Here is a 17,937-nt window from a genome sequence, read left to right as displayed (position 1 = left end):
ACTCAACTTCTTGCCTTGCTGCTGAATATACCTGTACACAAACGTTTAATTTCGGCAATCGAATCAAAGCATTTAACCGCTAGAGGTGGTCTTAGTAATGATTGGTATAACTGGAGGGTTAACCTCAACCACTACTGTACTCTATACACTTCGAATGTTCTTGATTAGGTCTGCTAATCTGGAACTGTACACCACCCAAGTGTTTATCAGTCTAGAGGTAAAGTCTTAATTCCATCTTTGCTCCATCAAAAGATCAAGTCCAATTTCACTTATGGAAGAAGTTTTGGAACCCTTAAGTCAATTAGAACCTCCTAGTAGGTCCACTGTTTAATTTTGTCCAAGAAATGACCCTGTAGACATCCTACGCGTAGGATGTCTTTTTTTGCTCTGTTTCAGCCAAAATTTTCAATGTGGCTTTCCCTTGATGTGCTGCGCTCACTAGTGTGTTTAGATTTGTGTTTGAATGCCAACAGACTCCAAACTTGGCTATTCTAGCCTTTTTCAGTCAACAATACTAAAGTCTGCTTAAACTCCAATTTTCTCACCCAATTGAGATGAAACCTTTCACATGCACTCAATAAATCATGTAGATCATGCACATGAAGACATCCTATGGTTTTGGTCTTAAAATAATGCCTTGGCACAATTTGGGTAGGATGTCTGGCAATTCCTGTCTTTTGGCCACAATCTATCAAGATATGGTCAATCTTCCACTTTCCAGGTGAAATTAGGGTAAAATCTACCTTCTTAACACTCTGGCCAACTCAGATTCTCCAAATTCAAGCCAGATCACCCTGTAGACATACTACGCGTAGGATGTCTACTGCCTTAAATTTTATTGTTTCTCTCTCAGTGGGCTTCCCTATGCTCAGCAGCTCTCTCAAAATTACTCACAGAAACTTTTGGACTTCAATTCTGCTTCTAAACACCAATTACCGTCTTTTATAGCTCTTGATGAGCCTAACAACAAATATAGCATGCATGAAGTGCTCCATATCATAAATCATGATGTCCTACTTACCCTACTCCTACTCATCATGTGAGATGGTGATTTTGGTGTCTCGGTTGCTTCCTGGCCTTCCCCAGACTCTCAAGCTATCCTTTCACCACCTCTACCACTCCAACTCCTACTCTCCTACCTAATACTACCTAAGTCGAAGGATCTAGGCCAGACACTCGCTCCCTAGATTCCTCCTAAGACCTAGAGAGTCTCCCACCCTTTGATCCTATCTAAATGTAAAATAAGACTCTGGCAAGCCAGAGAATCCCTATCCTCAAGGGCTAGTCTTAGTCACCTACCTAGGGTTTTCATCCCCAGCAGCAACGACGCCAATGTTGGCGGATACGCCGCAACGGACGTCAGCAAAGTGAGAACTCACCTAACAAGATTTGTCAGCTAAGGACAAAGCTCGACCCGCAGGCGCATGGAAGCAAGCATAGGGTGTCAACCTACACTCGACCGACTATTGACTACTTCCTAAAGAGGTCTCTATCCAATGTCTAAGTTACAGCTTTCAAAAGTACACAGGAGGAGATTTTCTACAACGCTTCCAAGAGCCAAATACCCATTAGACGTTCTTGAAACGCTATGAAACTTGAGGGAAATCCTATTAACACCAATAGGCCGCTCTCCCTAAGGTCCATGACCCAAAACCCTACCCAAAAACACTCGGTGCAAAATCACGTAGGATGTCTAACAGGTTTTTGCAGGTCGTCGTTTCTGAAAACTAAAGTGCATAATGTGTAGCTCTACTCACTGCGAACGCGTGGATATGGTGAAATGCAAAAACATACACCGTATGCTCATTGAATCACCAGAAATAGCTCGTGGATCGAACTCGCGAAGCCGGGCCGTACACGTGCAATGTAGGTGTTGGCGCATAGCTCTCTCGGGGGGCAACACACTGCACTTCTCCGCACTCGATTCTGACCAACAGTGTGCGCGTAGCGTCAAGATAAACTCTCACTCTCTCTCGTACACAGAATACGCTTCTCACAGACACTTGATAAAAATCAACAAAGGGGGTGTTTTTTCATTAAGGTCAAAATTTGGTATTAATACCTTCCAATTACAATATCTCAAGTTCCAAAGTAAAATCTTACTCAGCCTAATGGAAAAAATAATATACAAAATTGAAAACTTCTGCAAGCCCCAAGTGTTTACAAATGAAATTACAGGTTTTTTTCTTAATCAGGGAATGACTACATAGGATTTCTTTCTTTTCGTAGTCTGCCAGTCTTTAGTTGAGTGTAGTCGCCAGTCTTCTACTAGCATGTGGCCACTTCGAGTTGTGAGGCTGAGTAACAGGGCAGTCTTCACAGCTACGGTTGAGTGTGTATGGCTCAGACGCCTTATGGCTGATTTGGGTGTTGGACAGGACACTGCCAACACTATCTACACTGACAGTCAGAGCGCATTGGCAGTTGCCAAGAACCCAATTTTTCATGCTTGCACAAAGCACATTGAGGTGCATTACCACTATGTCAGGGAGAGGCTCTCACCACGAGAGATCAGCTTGGCTTATGTGCCAACACAGGACAACCTTGTAGATCTTTTCACAAAGGCATTGTCTCGTGAGAAGCTTGAAGCTTTCCACAAAGCTTTGGGCTTACTCCCCTTTGTGGATTGATCATGTCCTCAGGGCATGGCACATCCCTTTACTCATGTGCCAGCTCTCGTTCACCGCATCACTCCAGGGGGGATTTGTTACCATATACATGTGGTAGTGATGTGTGTGAACACATTAGGACCGCCGGGGCATTTTTTCCCTCTTTAGGAGGTTTTCCCCCCCATACATTGTATATACTCCCATCACTCTAGGGCTATCTATCTTTCCTTTGCACACTAAGTAACACTCTCTATTGTGTGCCTTGAGCTTCCTTCGTCTTCTCCAAGCTGTGTGCGTTTCTCTGCAACCCTAATTCCAACAAGGCTCCTATGAGGAAAGCCCTCTTCTAGTTATTGTCTTATGTTCAAGTCTTGTACTTGCAATCAAGCCTTGTCTCGTACTCAAGTCATGTAATCCAAGTCTTGTATCTAGCTCTCTTAATAAAGTATTAAGTCTTATAATCAAGATTAAGTTTATCATTAAATCCCAAGTTCTTCTACATTGTGAGCACCTCCTCTTGCTCTCTTCTAGCTCTATTCGCGCTCATAACATGTAGGAGGATGTAAGGCACGTTTCAAACCTTGACTATTGCTCAATTCAAGTAAAAGTCAATGTCTTACGAGATGGTTTGTGTGAGAGTATGTAGGATGATGTAGATAAGGAAAAGGTAGAAAAATGAATGCCTTATGAGATGCACATAGCTATAGGATCTCTCCATCTATAATTGTACAACAATATCCTCTCTTTGTCTCGAACTGTGTGAGCTCATATACTTAGCTTTATCTTCGAAGAAAAAGAACTATACGAAATTAGAGAATTTGATTATGATCAAAACATCAAAGTTCAATACAACTCGATGTTTTAAGAGATGGTTCACTATGATGATTTTTGAAAAAAGGAAAAGAGATAAAATAAACACTAGGTATGTATGGCATATTAGGCATATACATAAATCAAATTGACTCATCAACAAACTTTAAAATGCTCTTCTTAGATGCACCTAAGTAGTTCTTTTATATAAATTGCATACTCCGAGGTTCCATAAAGATTTAGCTAGTAGATAAATGATAAGAAAACCATATGATTTGAATCCATGTTGATCTGTACAAGTAGTCGACATGGAAGTAATGATTAAATCTACTCTATAAAATAGCAAGGTAAATCTTTTAACCATCTACTTGAAACACAGAACCACACCCCAAAAACTATAAATTGATCTCCATTTAGATGTTCAATAATAAAATTTTGACAATTAAAATCATCTGTAAAATCTACTACATCTCAAAGGTTTACCAAAATGCCATAGTAATAAACAAAGCAGCGAATAAGTAACTAATAGCAAACATTCACAAAAGGGGTGTTAAATTTAAGAGTTCCACAAGCCTAAATTAATAATATTATTACAAAATTTCTATAGAGATTTTTTGTGAGGTCGCTCTTAAGGTAATATAATATATAGACACACAACAAGAAATCAACATGATGTATAAAATTCTAAATGCAATTAACACATGCACATGTACTCAAAGCCACCATATAAAGAACATACATGAGCCCCAAATTATCCTATGTTGATTAGTTCCACTATATCGTGTGTGTAGGAGCCAAAAACTATTCAAAAGAGAAAAGGCACTATTCTTACAAAGTGGGGTTTGGTGCATTTTTTTAATTAGCCAAAGTTGCAGAATCTCGACTAGATTTCGAGCTTGCCCTAGGCAAAACTAGAGAAAATTTACAAGTTTTGCTATAAGTATCGGTAGATGCATAGAGAAAGGGACACTGAGTACAATCTTCTCCCACATAAGAGTGACCATTTCCCTCTTATATGTATTTATTTGTAGATATCAATCAATGCTCAAAATGATTACAACCGTCCACTTGAACATAAAAATGGCCATTGTTCATAAAGAGAATAAAATGTCCATAAAACTATCTATCAAATAATCCGTCAACAATTTATCCGTGTCAATCTAATATCCATCGTTAAATAATCCATTGGTTTGGACTGCTTTACACTTGTCAACCATACAACAATTATGTGTTAATGCATCATAATTAAATACCATTACAGAAGCCAAGGCGTTCGATTGTGATGTCTCTATCATCGTAGCTATTGTGTCAATTTTTTCCATGGAAATTTTTTTGTGCTCTTTGTCTGTTCTTTCGCTTTTCCTCTTCTCTTGTTTCTCCTTTGTTTTTCTTTGTGCTTGATTGTTATGTAACTTGGCTTGTATTTTTGTCTTTTTGTGTACACAATCAAACTTGCTCTCAAGTGTGCGTGTTGTGAGGTGGGTGTGTGAGTTGTGGGGGTTTGCATGGAACTTGTTCATATGTGTTTGTTGTTTTCGTTTTTTGGCTTGGTTTTCTTACTGCAATTCATGCTTGTGTGTCTATGTGTGGATGGGCCAGTGTGTGGGTGAGTGAGGGAAGCTTGTTTTGGACTTTCTTTTTTTTGGTTTTTTGTTTTGCGATTTTCTTGCTTTTGTTTTGGTTTTTGGTTTTTGGTTTTTGGTTTTTCGTGTTGTATTGATTGAGTTTTGGTGGGGCCTGGTCGTCACTCTCTACTCTCTACTAGGTCTTTTACTGATGGAGATCCTTTGGTTGGCTTAGGAGTTCCTTAGTGCCTCCATAAAGCTAGACTTTGCAACCTTGGACTATAGGAAGTCTAAGCCTTGGATTATAGGATCCACATTCAATAAGTGGACTATCTTTTATGGTGCCATAAACCTCCTTGGAAGCTCTAGGTTAGCGTTCCTCATGGCTCTTCCTCTTGATTTCCCTCATTGGATTTCCTAGCGATGCATATTGCCATTTCTTTATCATGTTGATCATCGATTGGTTACATCTTTTTTTGTGTGTCCTTAGCTATTTGGTTGCAAGTGGTACTAGTTGGGGTCTTTGTTGCCTGGCCTTTAGCAACTGTCGTAGCAACAAATTCCTTCCTCATTGGTACTGTTGGTGGCCTTCTATTTATCTTTCGGACTTGGAGTATAGCTACAAAGAGTACCTTTATTGGGAAGTGCCTATCTTTTAGAGGCAATTGTCATCCTCTCTCTATCGTAGGTTTTTAGGGCACTTTTTACTTTCGTAAGGAGAGCCTTTTTCCCTTGGTATTTTTCATTTCATATAAATTTTTTAGTTTATGCCCTAGTGGCTACTTGTATATGGGTTTTTAATGTTTGCCTTTGGGCTTGCTATGTATTTCACTCATGTAATTGCTTTTAGATTAGACACCATTTGGGCGTTCTAAGGGATTTTTGTTGTTGTTGTGTGTGTGTGTGTGTGTGTGTGTGAGAGAGAGAGAGAGAGAGAGAGAGAGAGAGAGAGAGAGAGAGAGAGAGAGAGAGAGAGAGAGAGAGATTAACTTGGCATGAACATGTCGAGCTCTTGGACGAGTCTCCAATCCCAACAAGCAAAATGATGGCACCTCTCCACATTGAAGACGTGAACATCTTTGGCCCTCCTGGAACTCTCCACGCCGGCAATCCCAACGTACATTTTGTTTAGCAAGCCAAACAAGTTGCTGCACTTCTCTCTTTCATGTAGGATCCAATTTCAATACCTCCATCCTCAACAATAGAGAAATGAAAGTGCCACGTGGCAATATGTGACTCCTTAATATTAGCTAGGCCTAAGTCATTCTCGACACGATGTCGACGGGCAGGGGCACGAGTTTTTCTGTGCAAAGTCGAAAATCGATAAATCGATTGTCTTCTACACTCTATTGATCTCATCCATTCACGCAGGAGGTTTCCCTGCAGGCTTTCACGCCTGTGTGTAGAGTCTATCTTTCCAGCTTCTATAGGCTACAGCTCGCTAGCCTCGGAGATCCTTTACACCTGTGCAGATCATTCGGTTATGGTTTAAAGGGAAAGGCATTTGCAGTGTTCACATAGCAACCATGGATCTCTTTCGATCAGAGGACATGAACCTGGCGCAGCTCATCATTCCGGTCGAGTCTGCTCATCATGCAATGACTTATCTTGGAGAATTGGGGCTCTTCCAGTTTAAAGATGTAAGCGAGCTTCCTTAATTTTTCTTTTTGAGCAACTCTCTTCATGAGTCATCCATCAGTTGAATGGGTTGTTCGACCGCTTGATCACAATATGCGCATAAGCCTTTTCGGAACCGTGTATAATGTTCACTTTGTGCATCATCAATGTGACAAGGCTTTTGCATACCTGTCCTACCACTGAATGAACTTGTAATGCTACAAGCTAAGAAAAAGAGAAAAAACTATGGATGAAGGAATCGAAGAGAAGGTTGTAGCTGTTTTTTCTTTTACATGTATGTCTTTCAACTTGTCCTCCTCTATGGTATGGTGGAGTCAAAAAGTACCTATCTGTGTCTTTAAATCAAGTAAGGGAAGAGAAGGTTGTAGCTGTTTGTTCTTTATGTGTACGTCTTTCAATCCATCATTTCCTATGGTACGATGGATTCAAACCATACCTGCCTGTCTCTCTGTTAACTTGTCCTCTTGTGGTGTTTATGCAGCTAAACAGCGATAAGAGTCCTTTTCAGCGAGCGTATGCCAAGCAGGTACTTTTTATTTACTTTTTGTCAATGCACTTCCCCCAGTCTGTTTGTTTGAATGATTTATATTAGCTCAACACTTAGGAAAAGCCAAATGACCAAAAGAGTAACTGATAGGAGGAGTAGAGCCACTTAGGAAATGAAAGTCCCATAATTTTACATTAATATAACCATCCCTAGAGAAGTTGACATATCTCAGGAAACATGCAAGCTATAGACTTGCGGTAGTCACCCACAAGACACTCTGATTGAATCGGTGATGTCTACATATCTGTAGGCAATGTGGAATGATCTTCTCCTGTTACCTGGGCTATTCTTTGTAGATTCTTCAAACCAATTTAATAGAAAATATTCTCTTTCTCATATCACTAGAGGGTTGGGTCCATGCAAGTGCTTGACATAAGAACGTTGTTAGTTGGAATGATCTTTTACGTTCTCTGGGTATGAGGGATTTCTTGAGAAATTGCGCAAAGCATGAGATGGATTTATACATCAAGGGCAAGGTACAACTTTGCTCAGCAATACTTCACTTGGGGATATCTGAAATCTTCAATCGTCTAGATGAGCCCCTATACCTTAGACTACAGATTCACGACAAACTGCACCCCAATTCTTTACAAATGGCATGGAACACAATGGCTGATACATAGATCACAACATGGGAAAGCCTCTGGCCTTCATTTATGCAGCCATGACGCTATCCTTAGTTGCTCACATCTTCAACAGGGCTTTAATGGAAGGGCACCACTCGTGTGTCAATTGGAAAGAACAGATTGGAACAGACTTTTTAGCACTTTAAAACAAGTGAACTGGAAGAGAGAGAGAGAGAGAGAGAGAGAGAGAGAGAGAGAGAGAGAGGTTACCTCCTGCCTGCCGCCTGCCGCGAACCCTCCTGCCTGCAGCTTGCCGTCGCGCGACCTCCTGCCTGCAGTCTGCCGCCACGCGCTCTGACTTCAGCCTGTTGTTGCGCACGCTCTGCCTGCCCTGCGCGTCACAGCCTGCGATTATCTGCAGCCCGCCTCTTCAACCCCTAATTTCGTGAAACCCTAACCCTAACAGCCCCCATCTGCCAACCCTAATTCCGTGAAACCCTAATCCCCTGAAACCCTAATTCCCCGAAACCCTAACAGCCCGCAAACCCTACCCGTTTCAAACCTCCACTGCGTGCATCTCTCTACTGCCTGCAAGGGAAGGAGAGAAAGAGAGAGAGAGAGAGAGAGAGAAAGAGTCCAAGCTTCACTTCGGGTCTTGCTTTTCCCGTTTGCCAGTCTCGCCCATTCTTCATGGCGGCTTTGCCGGTCTTGAGTGCTACACATGGCGCTCCATCACCACTTGCCTGTCGCGTGGATTGTATTGGTGACCTGTTACACGCATTGACTCCAAAATTCAACACTTGGCACAGCATGCCTTGGTTGGTCGGATGATTGGACAGTCTCCACCTCGCTCTTCTATACATGATTGGTGTCAGACTGCATTGGGCACTACTCAGGGACGGGTCTCGGAGCTTACATTCCTTGGCAGAGGCATATTCATGGTACGTCTTTCAGATCCCGCCACTGCCTCAGCTCTCCTGGCTCGCTCTCCGATACTCTCTGATCGCAGAATGATATACTTGACGAGGTGGTATCCCGAGTTTACTACTGAGGAGTTTGACAGTCGACATCTTATTCTCAGATTCCCTCTGACGCTCTCCTTCCCGGATATGCCTCTCCATTTTATTGATGAGCACCTCCTTCAGATGATTGCTGCTCATTTTGGCACAGTAGTTCCAGGATCCTGCATCTTCTCATCTGGTCCACCTCGCATTCAGGTCCTGGTGTTTGGGGATACTTTATTACCAGATACAGTTACTGTGGCTGTGCGTGATCGAGACTACTCTTGTTGAATGGTAGTCACTAGCCGCCCAGGACAGTGCTTACGTTGTCACGAGATGGGACACTTGGCTCGCGATTGCCCCACTCAGCCACAACATCGGCGACAACAACAGCCGGCTCGTGGCACCCATGCTCAGCCACATGGTTAGCTTCCACAGCCGGTTCCTACTACTACTACTAGAGCACCTCAGCAGCCTACGGGTGCTCCTAGAGCTTCAACCCTCCATGTTCCCCCCTCTGCTTCAGTTCCTACTGAGACTGCATGGCAGACAGTGGGTCGTAACCATTCCTTTCGTCCTAGTCAGCAACACACACTAAGTGTTAACTCTTGTGCTCCCTCTCAAGTTTCCGCCACTCCCTTACCCCCTGCTTCTCCTCGCCATTCTTCTTCTTCAGCCCAGGATCACTTACCTCTGCTACCAGCTCCTCCTTCACTTGCCATTCCCCTGCCCGTTCCTTCCCCTCTTCCCGAGGTTCCTATTCCCATGCAGATGGATCATTCACCGCTACTACCTCTCCCTTTTCCTCCTCTCCCTCTCGCCCTTACTCCCACCCCTCCACCTTTTGGTCCACCCCCTCCCTCAGCCGCTCATACTTACGTCCCACGCAGTTTTCTCAGCTCTTGCCCTCTTTCCTGGGGCACTCATCGGGCTGAAATGTGCGGTGACTCAGAAGGACCATTGCGGGTGCAGCTCTACCTTATGCATCACAAGCCAGGTTGTGTTCCCTCTTTAATAGGCAGTCGCTCTCAGCCTACCCATTCCTTTTTTCTTCCATTCCATGCAGCTCAGGAATGGTCCGAGGATCAGGTTTTGCATTTTGTGCATGCACAAACTATGGCTCAGCTTCATTTATGGTTGTCTACTTCCGCTCCGGATGTATTGTCTCCACACTTCCCTTCATGTATTGGTGCTATGGAATGGAGTGATGTTTATGCTTGCTATTCATTGCCTATGATCATTCATGTATCCTCAGATGTGGTGCTTCCTATGTCTATGCGCATTTGGGGTGTCAAAGCTGTAGCATCAGTAATGCAATGTAAACAAGCTGAGGTCCGCAGTTGGTGCAATGAGACACCATATTTTAGAGAGGGCTTGCGGGTTGCTTTCCTCCGCCCAAAGCTCACCCCTTGGATGGCCCAGCTACCTCCAAGAAGATGCGCAATTAGTCAGATGCTTTACCAATTCTTTCATGCAGACTATGGATTTACATGTAGTTTCTTGGAATGCTAATGGTTTATAGACTTCTCGGGTAAGAGGTTCACGTAAGCTTTTACTTCGCAGAGATTTACACGCTCATGTAGTAGGCACTGTGGATGTATTACTAGTACAGGAGCATAAGATTGCTACTCCCTTTGGTAATCTCATGCCCTTGGGCGCTCACACTTTTTGGGAGCCTGCTCTGGGCATTCATGGACAGAGTTGCGGTGTATGCATTTCAGTGGGGCCACGTTACTTGGCATCAGTTCAGCAGCATGGCACCCTTGTCGCTGGCAGAGCAGTCTATGTTTCTATCCGGATTCGGGACTCTATCATTGGTTTTATGTCAGTCTATGCACCCACTACTCCTCGGGAGAGAGCTACTTTTTGGTCCTCCTTGGTTGCTGCTCTACCTGCTGTAGACTCTTGGGTTGTTGGAGGCGACTTCAACAATGTCGAGAGCGACTCTGACTGGCGATCGATCACTCCTCCAGTTCTATCATCCATTTCTCATGATGAGCAGCCAGCTTGGGATCGATGTCTTCTAGCTATTCAAGGTGTTGACGCCTGGCACATACCTTCTTTTGGTCACCACCCTGCTACACTTCATTACTCGTGGGGGTTTCAGAGACAGCAGGGAAGATTATTAGAGCGACTTGATCGTTTTTACATTGGCCCTTGGGCAACAGCTTTAGGTGGATTTACTACTATTTGGCGAGGGACCAGCCTCTCAGATCATTTACCCATCTCATTGTTTACCTCTTTCACTAGATCCTTTGCACAGAGACGAGGATGCTGCATCCCTGACAGTGTTCTCACCACTAAAGTTTTGCAGCAGCAGATTCGTGACTTGTGGTCCACGAGTGCTTCTTATTGTGGTCCCCCTGGAGAGTTCCTTGCCCATTACATTACTCAGTCTAGTATTTACTGCCGTGATCAAACTGCTACTATTCATCGTCAGTTGAGAGTACGCGAGTCTGACCTCCACATTCCTCTTGGTTCCACACAGCGCTTGCTTGAGGAGTGGCCTCAGGATGCTTATCTCGCTGCTAGACAGACAGAGCTCACGGAGGAAATTCGTCGCGTACAGGAGGCTAGGTCTGAGTTCACTCATCATGCTTCAGTATCTCATTGGATAGCTAAAGTTGATCGAATGAATAAGGACTTCTTCGCTGCGTATAAAGAGCGCCCTCCTGGCACTGTAATAAACTGCTGACGTGTCAAAGCCTAAAGAATGGAGCCAACTTACAGATGATGTGGCTGCCCGAGAGCAAAAACCCTAACCATAATTTCTGCCAGACCCTAACTGTTGAAACCCTAATTCTGGAAACCCTAACCCTAAAACTTGCAAACCCTAACCTTAAAACCTGCAAACCCTAATTCTAGAAACCCTAAGAAGAACAAGCAACAGCAGAAGAAGTCCTGCCAACTTATTTGGACCCCGTCTCATGGGTCTGGTTTGATACTGGTGTCAATTATTGGTGATTTTATTCCCGGGTGGAGAAGTGAGAAATGATGTTTGAGAATGCTTGTTCATACTCATGGCCCGGACCCTTGTGGTTATTTGCGGGGGGAGTATTGAATGATTGAAAAGTGTTGTTTTTTTTTTACTCATGGCCCGGACCCTTGTGGTTATTTACAGGGGGAGTACTGTTGTTACTCATGGCCCGGACCTGGATGGTTATGCGGGAGGAGTATTAAGAAGTTTGAGTAGTGGTTACTCTCAGCACCTCCAAAAGACGCAGGCTGCGGTCTGGGGGGCGTTTGGTTGTAAAAGGCCTCTATATCTCATGGCCCGGACCTTTTTAGGTTATTTGCGGGAGGAGTGATGAGGGAGTCGTTGAACAGCTCATGGCCTGAACCTGGATGGTTATTTGCGGGGGGAGTGTTCATCGGCGGCTTTGTGTTTCTATGTCTTGTAACATGCATATGTGAGCATTTGTGTTGCATTGTGATGTGCCAACCACTGAATACTCCTAATTGGATGAGATTGCCTGGGTATGTAATTTTAGTGCATCAAGACACCCGTGGAAGATCAGTACGGTCTGGGTGTGATGGCTAATTTTACTACGCCGGAATATCAAGAGTTCCAATCTGGACGAAAGGAGAAGCTAACTCCTTGATCAAAACAGCCGATAGGAGCAGCTAACTCCTTGATCAAAAGAGCAGAAAGGAGAAGCTAACTCCTTAATAAAAAGAGCAAACTGATTGTCCCTCGGAAATTTTTGAGCTAACTTGAGTTGTTTTGCAGATATGCTGTAATCGCGGACGATTACTCTCTTTCAAGAAGGGGAGATGTAATAAACTGTTGACGTGTCAGAGCCTAAAGAATGGAGCAAACTTACAGATGATGTGGTTGCCCGAGAGCAGAAACCCTAACCATAATTTCTGCCAGACCCTAACTGTTGAAACCCTAATTTTGGAAACCCTAACCCTAAAACTTGCAAACCCTAACCTTAAAATCTGCAAACCCTAATTCTAGAAACCCTAAGAAGAACAAGCAACAGAAGAAGAAGTCCTGCCAACTTATTTGGACCTCGTCCGATGGGGCCCCAAGTGACATAAAGGCATTAAAAATAAAGCAGAATACACTCAAAAGACTTTGCACATCAAAATATGATGATGTGGCACCTGTACGGATGTCCCGGAATTCGCGGCGGATTTTTAGGGAAATCCCGAAATTTTAGGGAAGTGATTTTTTGGGGTCAGCTTTTCATATTTGATGCTTTTAGGCTTTGGGCCTTTAAATATGAGCCTTGGGGGCCCTCACTGGCACTCTTCAGCGCGCAGATTGCAGAGGAGGTGCTCCTTGGCTGTTGTACTTTGCGAATCAGCAGTAATATAAAGAAATACCGAAAGGGGCGCCAAGGTTTGGGGCCAATACTCTCTGGGGTGGAATTCCGCCACTCCGTGTCGCGTGTCGTCTCTCTCTCTCTCTCTCTCTCTCAGTTCAGTTGTTATTGAAGTGCAAGTCTGTTCAGTGTGTTCTTTTCTATTGGCACGTGGTGCCCGCCTTGTGACAGGCACCACCCTTCGGACTTTGTGCGATGCTCAGGGAACACTTCATATGCATCCTGATGTTATTCTTGATATGTCTGCAGATTATTTTGAGGCATTGTTCATTGCTGATGTATGCACTACTGAGGTTTTACTTGCCCGTGAGCAGATCTGGCATCACACCCGACGTCGTTGTACAGACACTATGGCAGTGATCTTGTTGGCTCCATTCACACTTGCAGAGCTTTATGCTGCTATCGAGAGTCTAGATCCATCTTCCTGTCCAGGCGAGGATGGCCTCACTAGAGCTTTCTTTTTGACCTATTGGGATGTATTGCATATACCACTGCTTCGTGGTTGTCAGGATATCTTTGCATCAGGATATATGCATCCGGATCTTTGTTCAAGTCTCATATCTCTTATTCCGAAAGGGGGTGACACCACTTAGCTCTGCTAGTGGAGACCTATTACCCTACTCCCTTCTGTCTATAAGATATTAGCGTTACTGATCAGCCATCGCTTGCGACTGTTCTTACCATATATTATTCATACTTCTCAGACAGGCTTTGTCATGGATCGATGCATACTCGATAATATCTTCACTTTTTATGAGGCAGTAGAGTGGGCCAGATCATCTTCTGAACCTCTCGCTTTTTTCATCCTTGACTTCGAGAAAGCATACGATCGTGTTGAGTGGGAGTTTCTCGAAGGATCATAGCCAGGATGGGTTTCCCTTCGAGATGGATCTCAGGCATTTCCGCCCTCTTCAGGACTGCCAGCAGTGCTATTACTATTGGTTGTCGTGTCAGTCGTAGTTTTGAGCTCTCTCGATCTGTCTGTCAGGGATGTCCTTTAGCAGCATATCTGTATCTGTTTGTAGGAGAGCCTATGTCCGACTTACTTCGTGCTCAGAGTCATGCATTTCGTGGCTTGACAATGCTAGTACCTTCAGCTCCGGACCTTATTGATCAGGAGTTTGCTGATGACACTATGCTGATGTTGCGCTATTTGCTAGAAGCTCTTGATGCCATGCGGGAGGCCCTGGAGGTTTTTTGCATTGCCAGTGGTGCACGCATTAACTGGCATAAATCCTATGGGTTACTGGTTGGCAGTGATGACATACCTACTTGGGGGGTAACTGATGGTTTCACATGGCTGTAGCCGGGTCAGACATGCAGATATCTGGGCTTTCAGGTTGGATTTGACGTTTCCTCACAGCAGCAATTTGCACCTGTACTACAGTCTATTCGCAGGAAGCTATGTCATTGGTCTTCACGTCATCTGTCGTTGGCTGGCCGTGCATTGGTCGCCAACTAGGTCATTCTGGCTACAGTATGGTATACAGCCCCCTGTTGGATGCTACATTCTGGTGTGATAGCTCAGCTCCGCAGACTCGTGCGGAACTTTTTATGGAATGGCACAGATGGGACTACTGATACTCGTGCTCGAGTTCGCTGGTCCACGATTATTCGTCCTAGGTCAGCGGGCGGCCTTGGCATTATTGATCCAGAATTACAGAGCCGCGCCCTTCTTACCAAGCTTATTGTTCGGGGTCTTTTTCCCGGCCAAGAACCTTGGAAGATGCTTCTTCAGGCCGCTCTTTCCACAACGACTCCACGCCTCGGCACTAGAGATGACCATACTTGGCAAACAGGATATCGTTCTCTCTTTACGGATGCCCCCTTGTGCCCCAGCACTCTCTCACCCTTCATCCGATCGCTCCTTCAGATTTGGGTATCCATGCGACGAGCTATCATACGCTCACCTCCCTCATGCCGTGAAGAGATTGAGCGCCAGCCTCTCATTTGGAATGATGCAGTTCTTGATTCTTCGGTTAATCCACCCCGTCAGCTTGGAGAGAGGACTCACATTGATTGGGCTGCTTGGGACACTGGCCCTGCTGCCTCTATGCGGTTGTTTCATGAGACACGTATGCTGGATGCAGATTTTGTGGCAGAACATTATGACATTGGTCGCGGGGTAACAGACAGACTGCTTGAGATTGACTCTGCCATTCCTTCACACTGGGACGCAGTCATGCGAGGCACGGTTCAAATGCCTCCACATTGTGGCTGGGAAGGCCTCTTTGCTCAGAGCACTCTCTTATTAGTTCGTTTTGACACCATGCTGTTCACAGTTGAGACTGACTACTCTCCGGGGATGCATGCTAGATTGACATATGCTATCACCTCTCCGCACCTTGTCTACCGCGGCGCTCGATGGGAGGCCATACGAGTAGTTGGCTCCCGTGGGAAGCGTCGTTGTGTTGACCCCCGTTTCGCTTACGCTGATGCTGTACTTTGGAGGCTTTGGGTGTGGGAGGGTCGTGCCCTATCTCAGCTTTATTTGGACCCAGGAGAGTGGCTTTGGCCTCACTCTAACCCCACCGGTGCACATGTATCATAATTCATTCTTTGAGTACACTGTCAGAATTGGAAGATTCGCATTGATGAGACAGCACCCAGCGCAGCCCACTCGTATGCGTTTCTGGTTACATTTAGGTCTCTCCCATGCCTATCTACAGCAGTTTTGGTCAGCCATCTGGGATTTACATGTGGCTCGTCGTATTTCTTTTTTCATGTGGATGATTGCACATGCAGGACTTCCAGTTGGGACTTGGCTAGCTTCTATGGGTCATGATCCGTTATGTACTCGCTGTCCTTTGCGACTACCTGAGTCACCTGCACACTGTCTTTGGTCATGCTCGTCTTCTCATGTAGTGTGGCTAGCAGTTTGCTCTTTACTTAGCAGAGCTGGTGTTCAGCATTGATTTCTCACTTGGGGATCTGTCTCCTGGTTGATGCCGATGCCCGGACCGCATCTTTTCTACGAGGGCTCAGACACAGATCTAGCTCTTATGCTTACCTCGACTGGTTATCGGCGAGGGACTTTGGCTATGTTACCACAGATTGCTTGGCAAGGGGATCCTCAGAAACGTGATGAAATCTTCTCAATCATCATTAGCATTGCACTATGGAATGTTTGGAGAGCTCGTTGTCTTCACATTCTCAGTGCGGCTCCACAGCACCTTACGGATACCCTCACTGCCATTTGGCTGGACATCATTCACACCCTCATTTGGCAGTGGGATTCTTCCTCAGGTACATCTAGAGTAGCCGAGGCTCGTCGATTTGACTTCCTTCGGCGTTGGGCTCGATCTCCACTCTTCTTCACACTTACAGGTGGACAGATTACATGGCATTATGCACCTCCTCAGTGGTTTCTCCTCCACTCATCATACAGACCACCATGAGATTGTTCTATTCGAGTTGTCACTATAGTGGCTCTCACCCTTACATTCAGCTTGTACACCCCACGAGATAGGCTATTTTGGCATCCGCTGGGGATTATATTGTACTCAGTAATGTACAGCCCTGATTTTTCCAAAAAAAAAAAGAGAGAGAGAAATGAAATGAAATGATATATTAACGTCTACAAGAGGCCAAAATGACCTATGAGACCAACTGATTACAATGATGAGTCTAGTACCAAGTCTGGGTACAAACAAGAAAACTACAAACAAAGAACTGATAGGAGTGCTACCGACTCCTATGGGTGGCTGGTAGGCTGAGCAATGGTATCACCATAAAGGTACAAAGTGGGGATAAGTGTCACCATGATACAATATAACAGTAGCATGAAGCCTATCCCGATCGACATTCTGGGTGTCGTGCTAGAATCCTGTGGATCCTCTGCCGCAATCTCCGCCGGTGCTGCGTGGCTCCCCTCCTCAGTCGCGGTCGTCTCGATCTCCCTAACTCTGTAGCTCGATCAATGAGAGTACCGCTGATGTGTGTATGGGTGGGAACCGAGCTCTCTGGTGGTGGTGTCCCCTCTGACTCTGTGGTACTCAGACTGAAGAAATCTGAGATGCGTCTCTGGGACTGTCTCTGTCTTTGCCCATTCAGTAGAGCGTCTCTATGTCTCTGAATCTCAAGTAGGAATAATCCGAGACATCTTTGATCCTGATATCTCATGACTCTGTCTAACGAGTCAAAACCATCTCTGAATAGACAATGAAAGCGTCCCCGTATCTCATAGTAGACTGTGCAGCGACATATGTAGTGAAACTCTGTCTCTGGCTCTGCATGGCATAACTGACATATCCTACTGTCTGCTGGTATGCCTCTGAATCTACCTGTCTCAATCCCAAGCTGGTGTGAAGATGTGCGAATCTGGCCAATAGCACATCGTAACCTATGAGATAGATGTGTGTCCATGTAACTGGGCCGTGTGACAAATCCGTCTGTCGTGAGTTGAAGAAGATGTTCTCTATAGAAAACCCTCTTCGTACCCAACTCCCGTGATGGTTCTATCCATGTCCTCTTGCTATCAAGCTGGATAAGATCCTGCCGAATGAGTCTAGTAGTCTCCATCCGTGTAAGAGCCAAGGATGGTGCATCAAGAGAATACTGGAAAGGGGGCAGCCTGTCCATGCTGAAACCATGCCTCTGAAACCATGAGCTCATCTGTGCATACCAACATGATGTATCTCCCTGTAATGCCAGCTGTCTGGATGACTCGAGAGCAAGCCTGGCATACCTGTCCCTGGTGGTGTCCCATAAGCTGTGTACAAATGATACTGATCTGGTGAGTGCCTCAACCTCCATAGGTGGGGCAGCCAGCTCCGCTCGTATGATGTCATGTGGGACTGAGGCCTTGGCTCTAATCAGCCTAGAAATCATAGATATCAGGGGTCTCTCCATATTAGTCCATCCAGCACTG

At 45.0% G+C, this 17,937-nt stretch overlaps 1 protein-coding gene across 1 annotated transcript in view; it reads left to right on the top strand.

The window, feature by feature from the left end:
* Positions 1-6,259: 6,259 nt before the first annotated feature.
* LOC147448505 (V-type proton ATPase subunit a3-like) overlaps positions 6,260-17,937 on the top strand; it is a 69,669-nt gene continuing 57,991 nt past the window's right edge. The window contains exons 1-2 of the mRNA XM_086521087.1: positions 6,260-6,624; positions 7,104-7,148. Of these exons, the coding sequence (XP_086377213.1) occupies positions 6,511-6,624; positions 7,104-7,148 (159 nt within the window). The 5' untranslated portion in view covers positions 6,260-6,510. The remainder of the gene's footprint in view (positions 6,625-7,103; positions 7,149-17,937) is intronic.

Source organism: Adiantum capillus-veneris, chromosome 10 (assembly GCF_014529385.1).
Source record: "Adiantum capillus-veneris isolate H3 chromosome 10, ASM1452938v2, whole genome shotgun sequence".
NCBI lineage: Eukaryota > Viridiplantae > Streptophyta > Polypodiopsida > Polypodiales > Pteridaceae > Adiantum > Adiantum capillus-veneris.
This window is presented reverse-complemented; position numbering and strand designations above follow the sequence as displayed.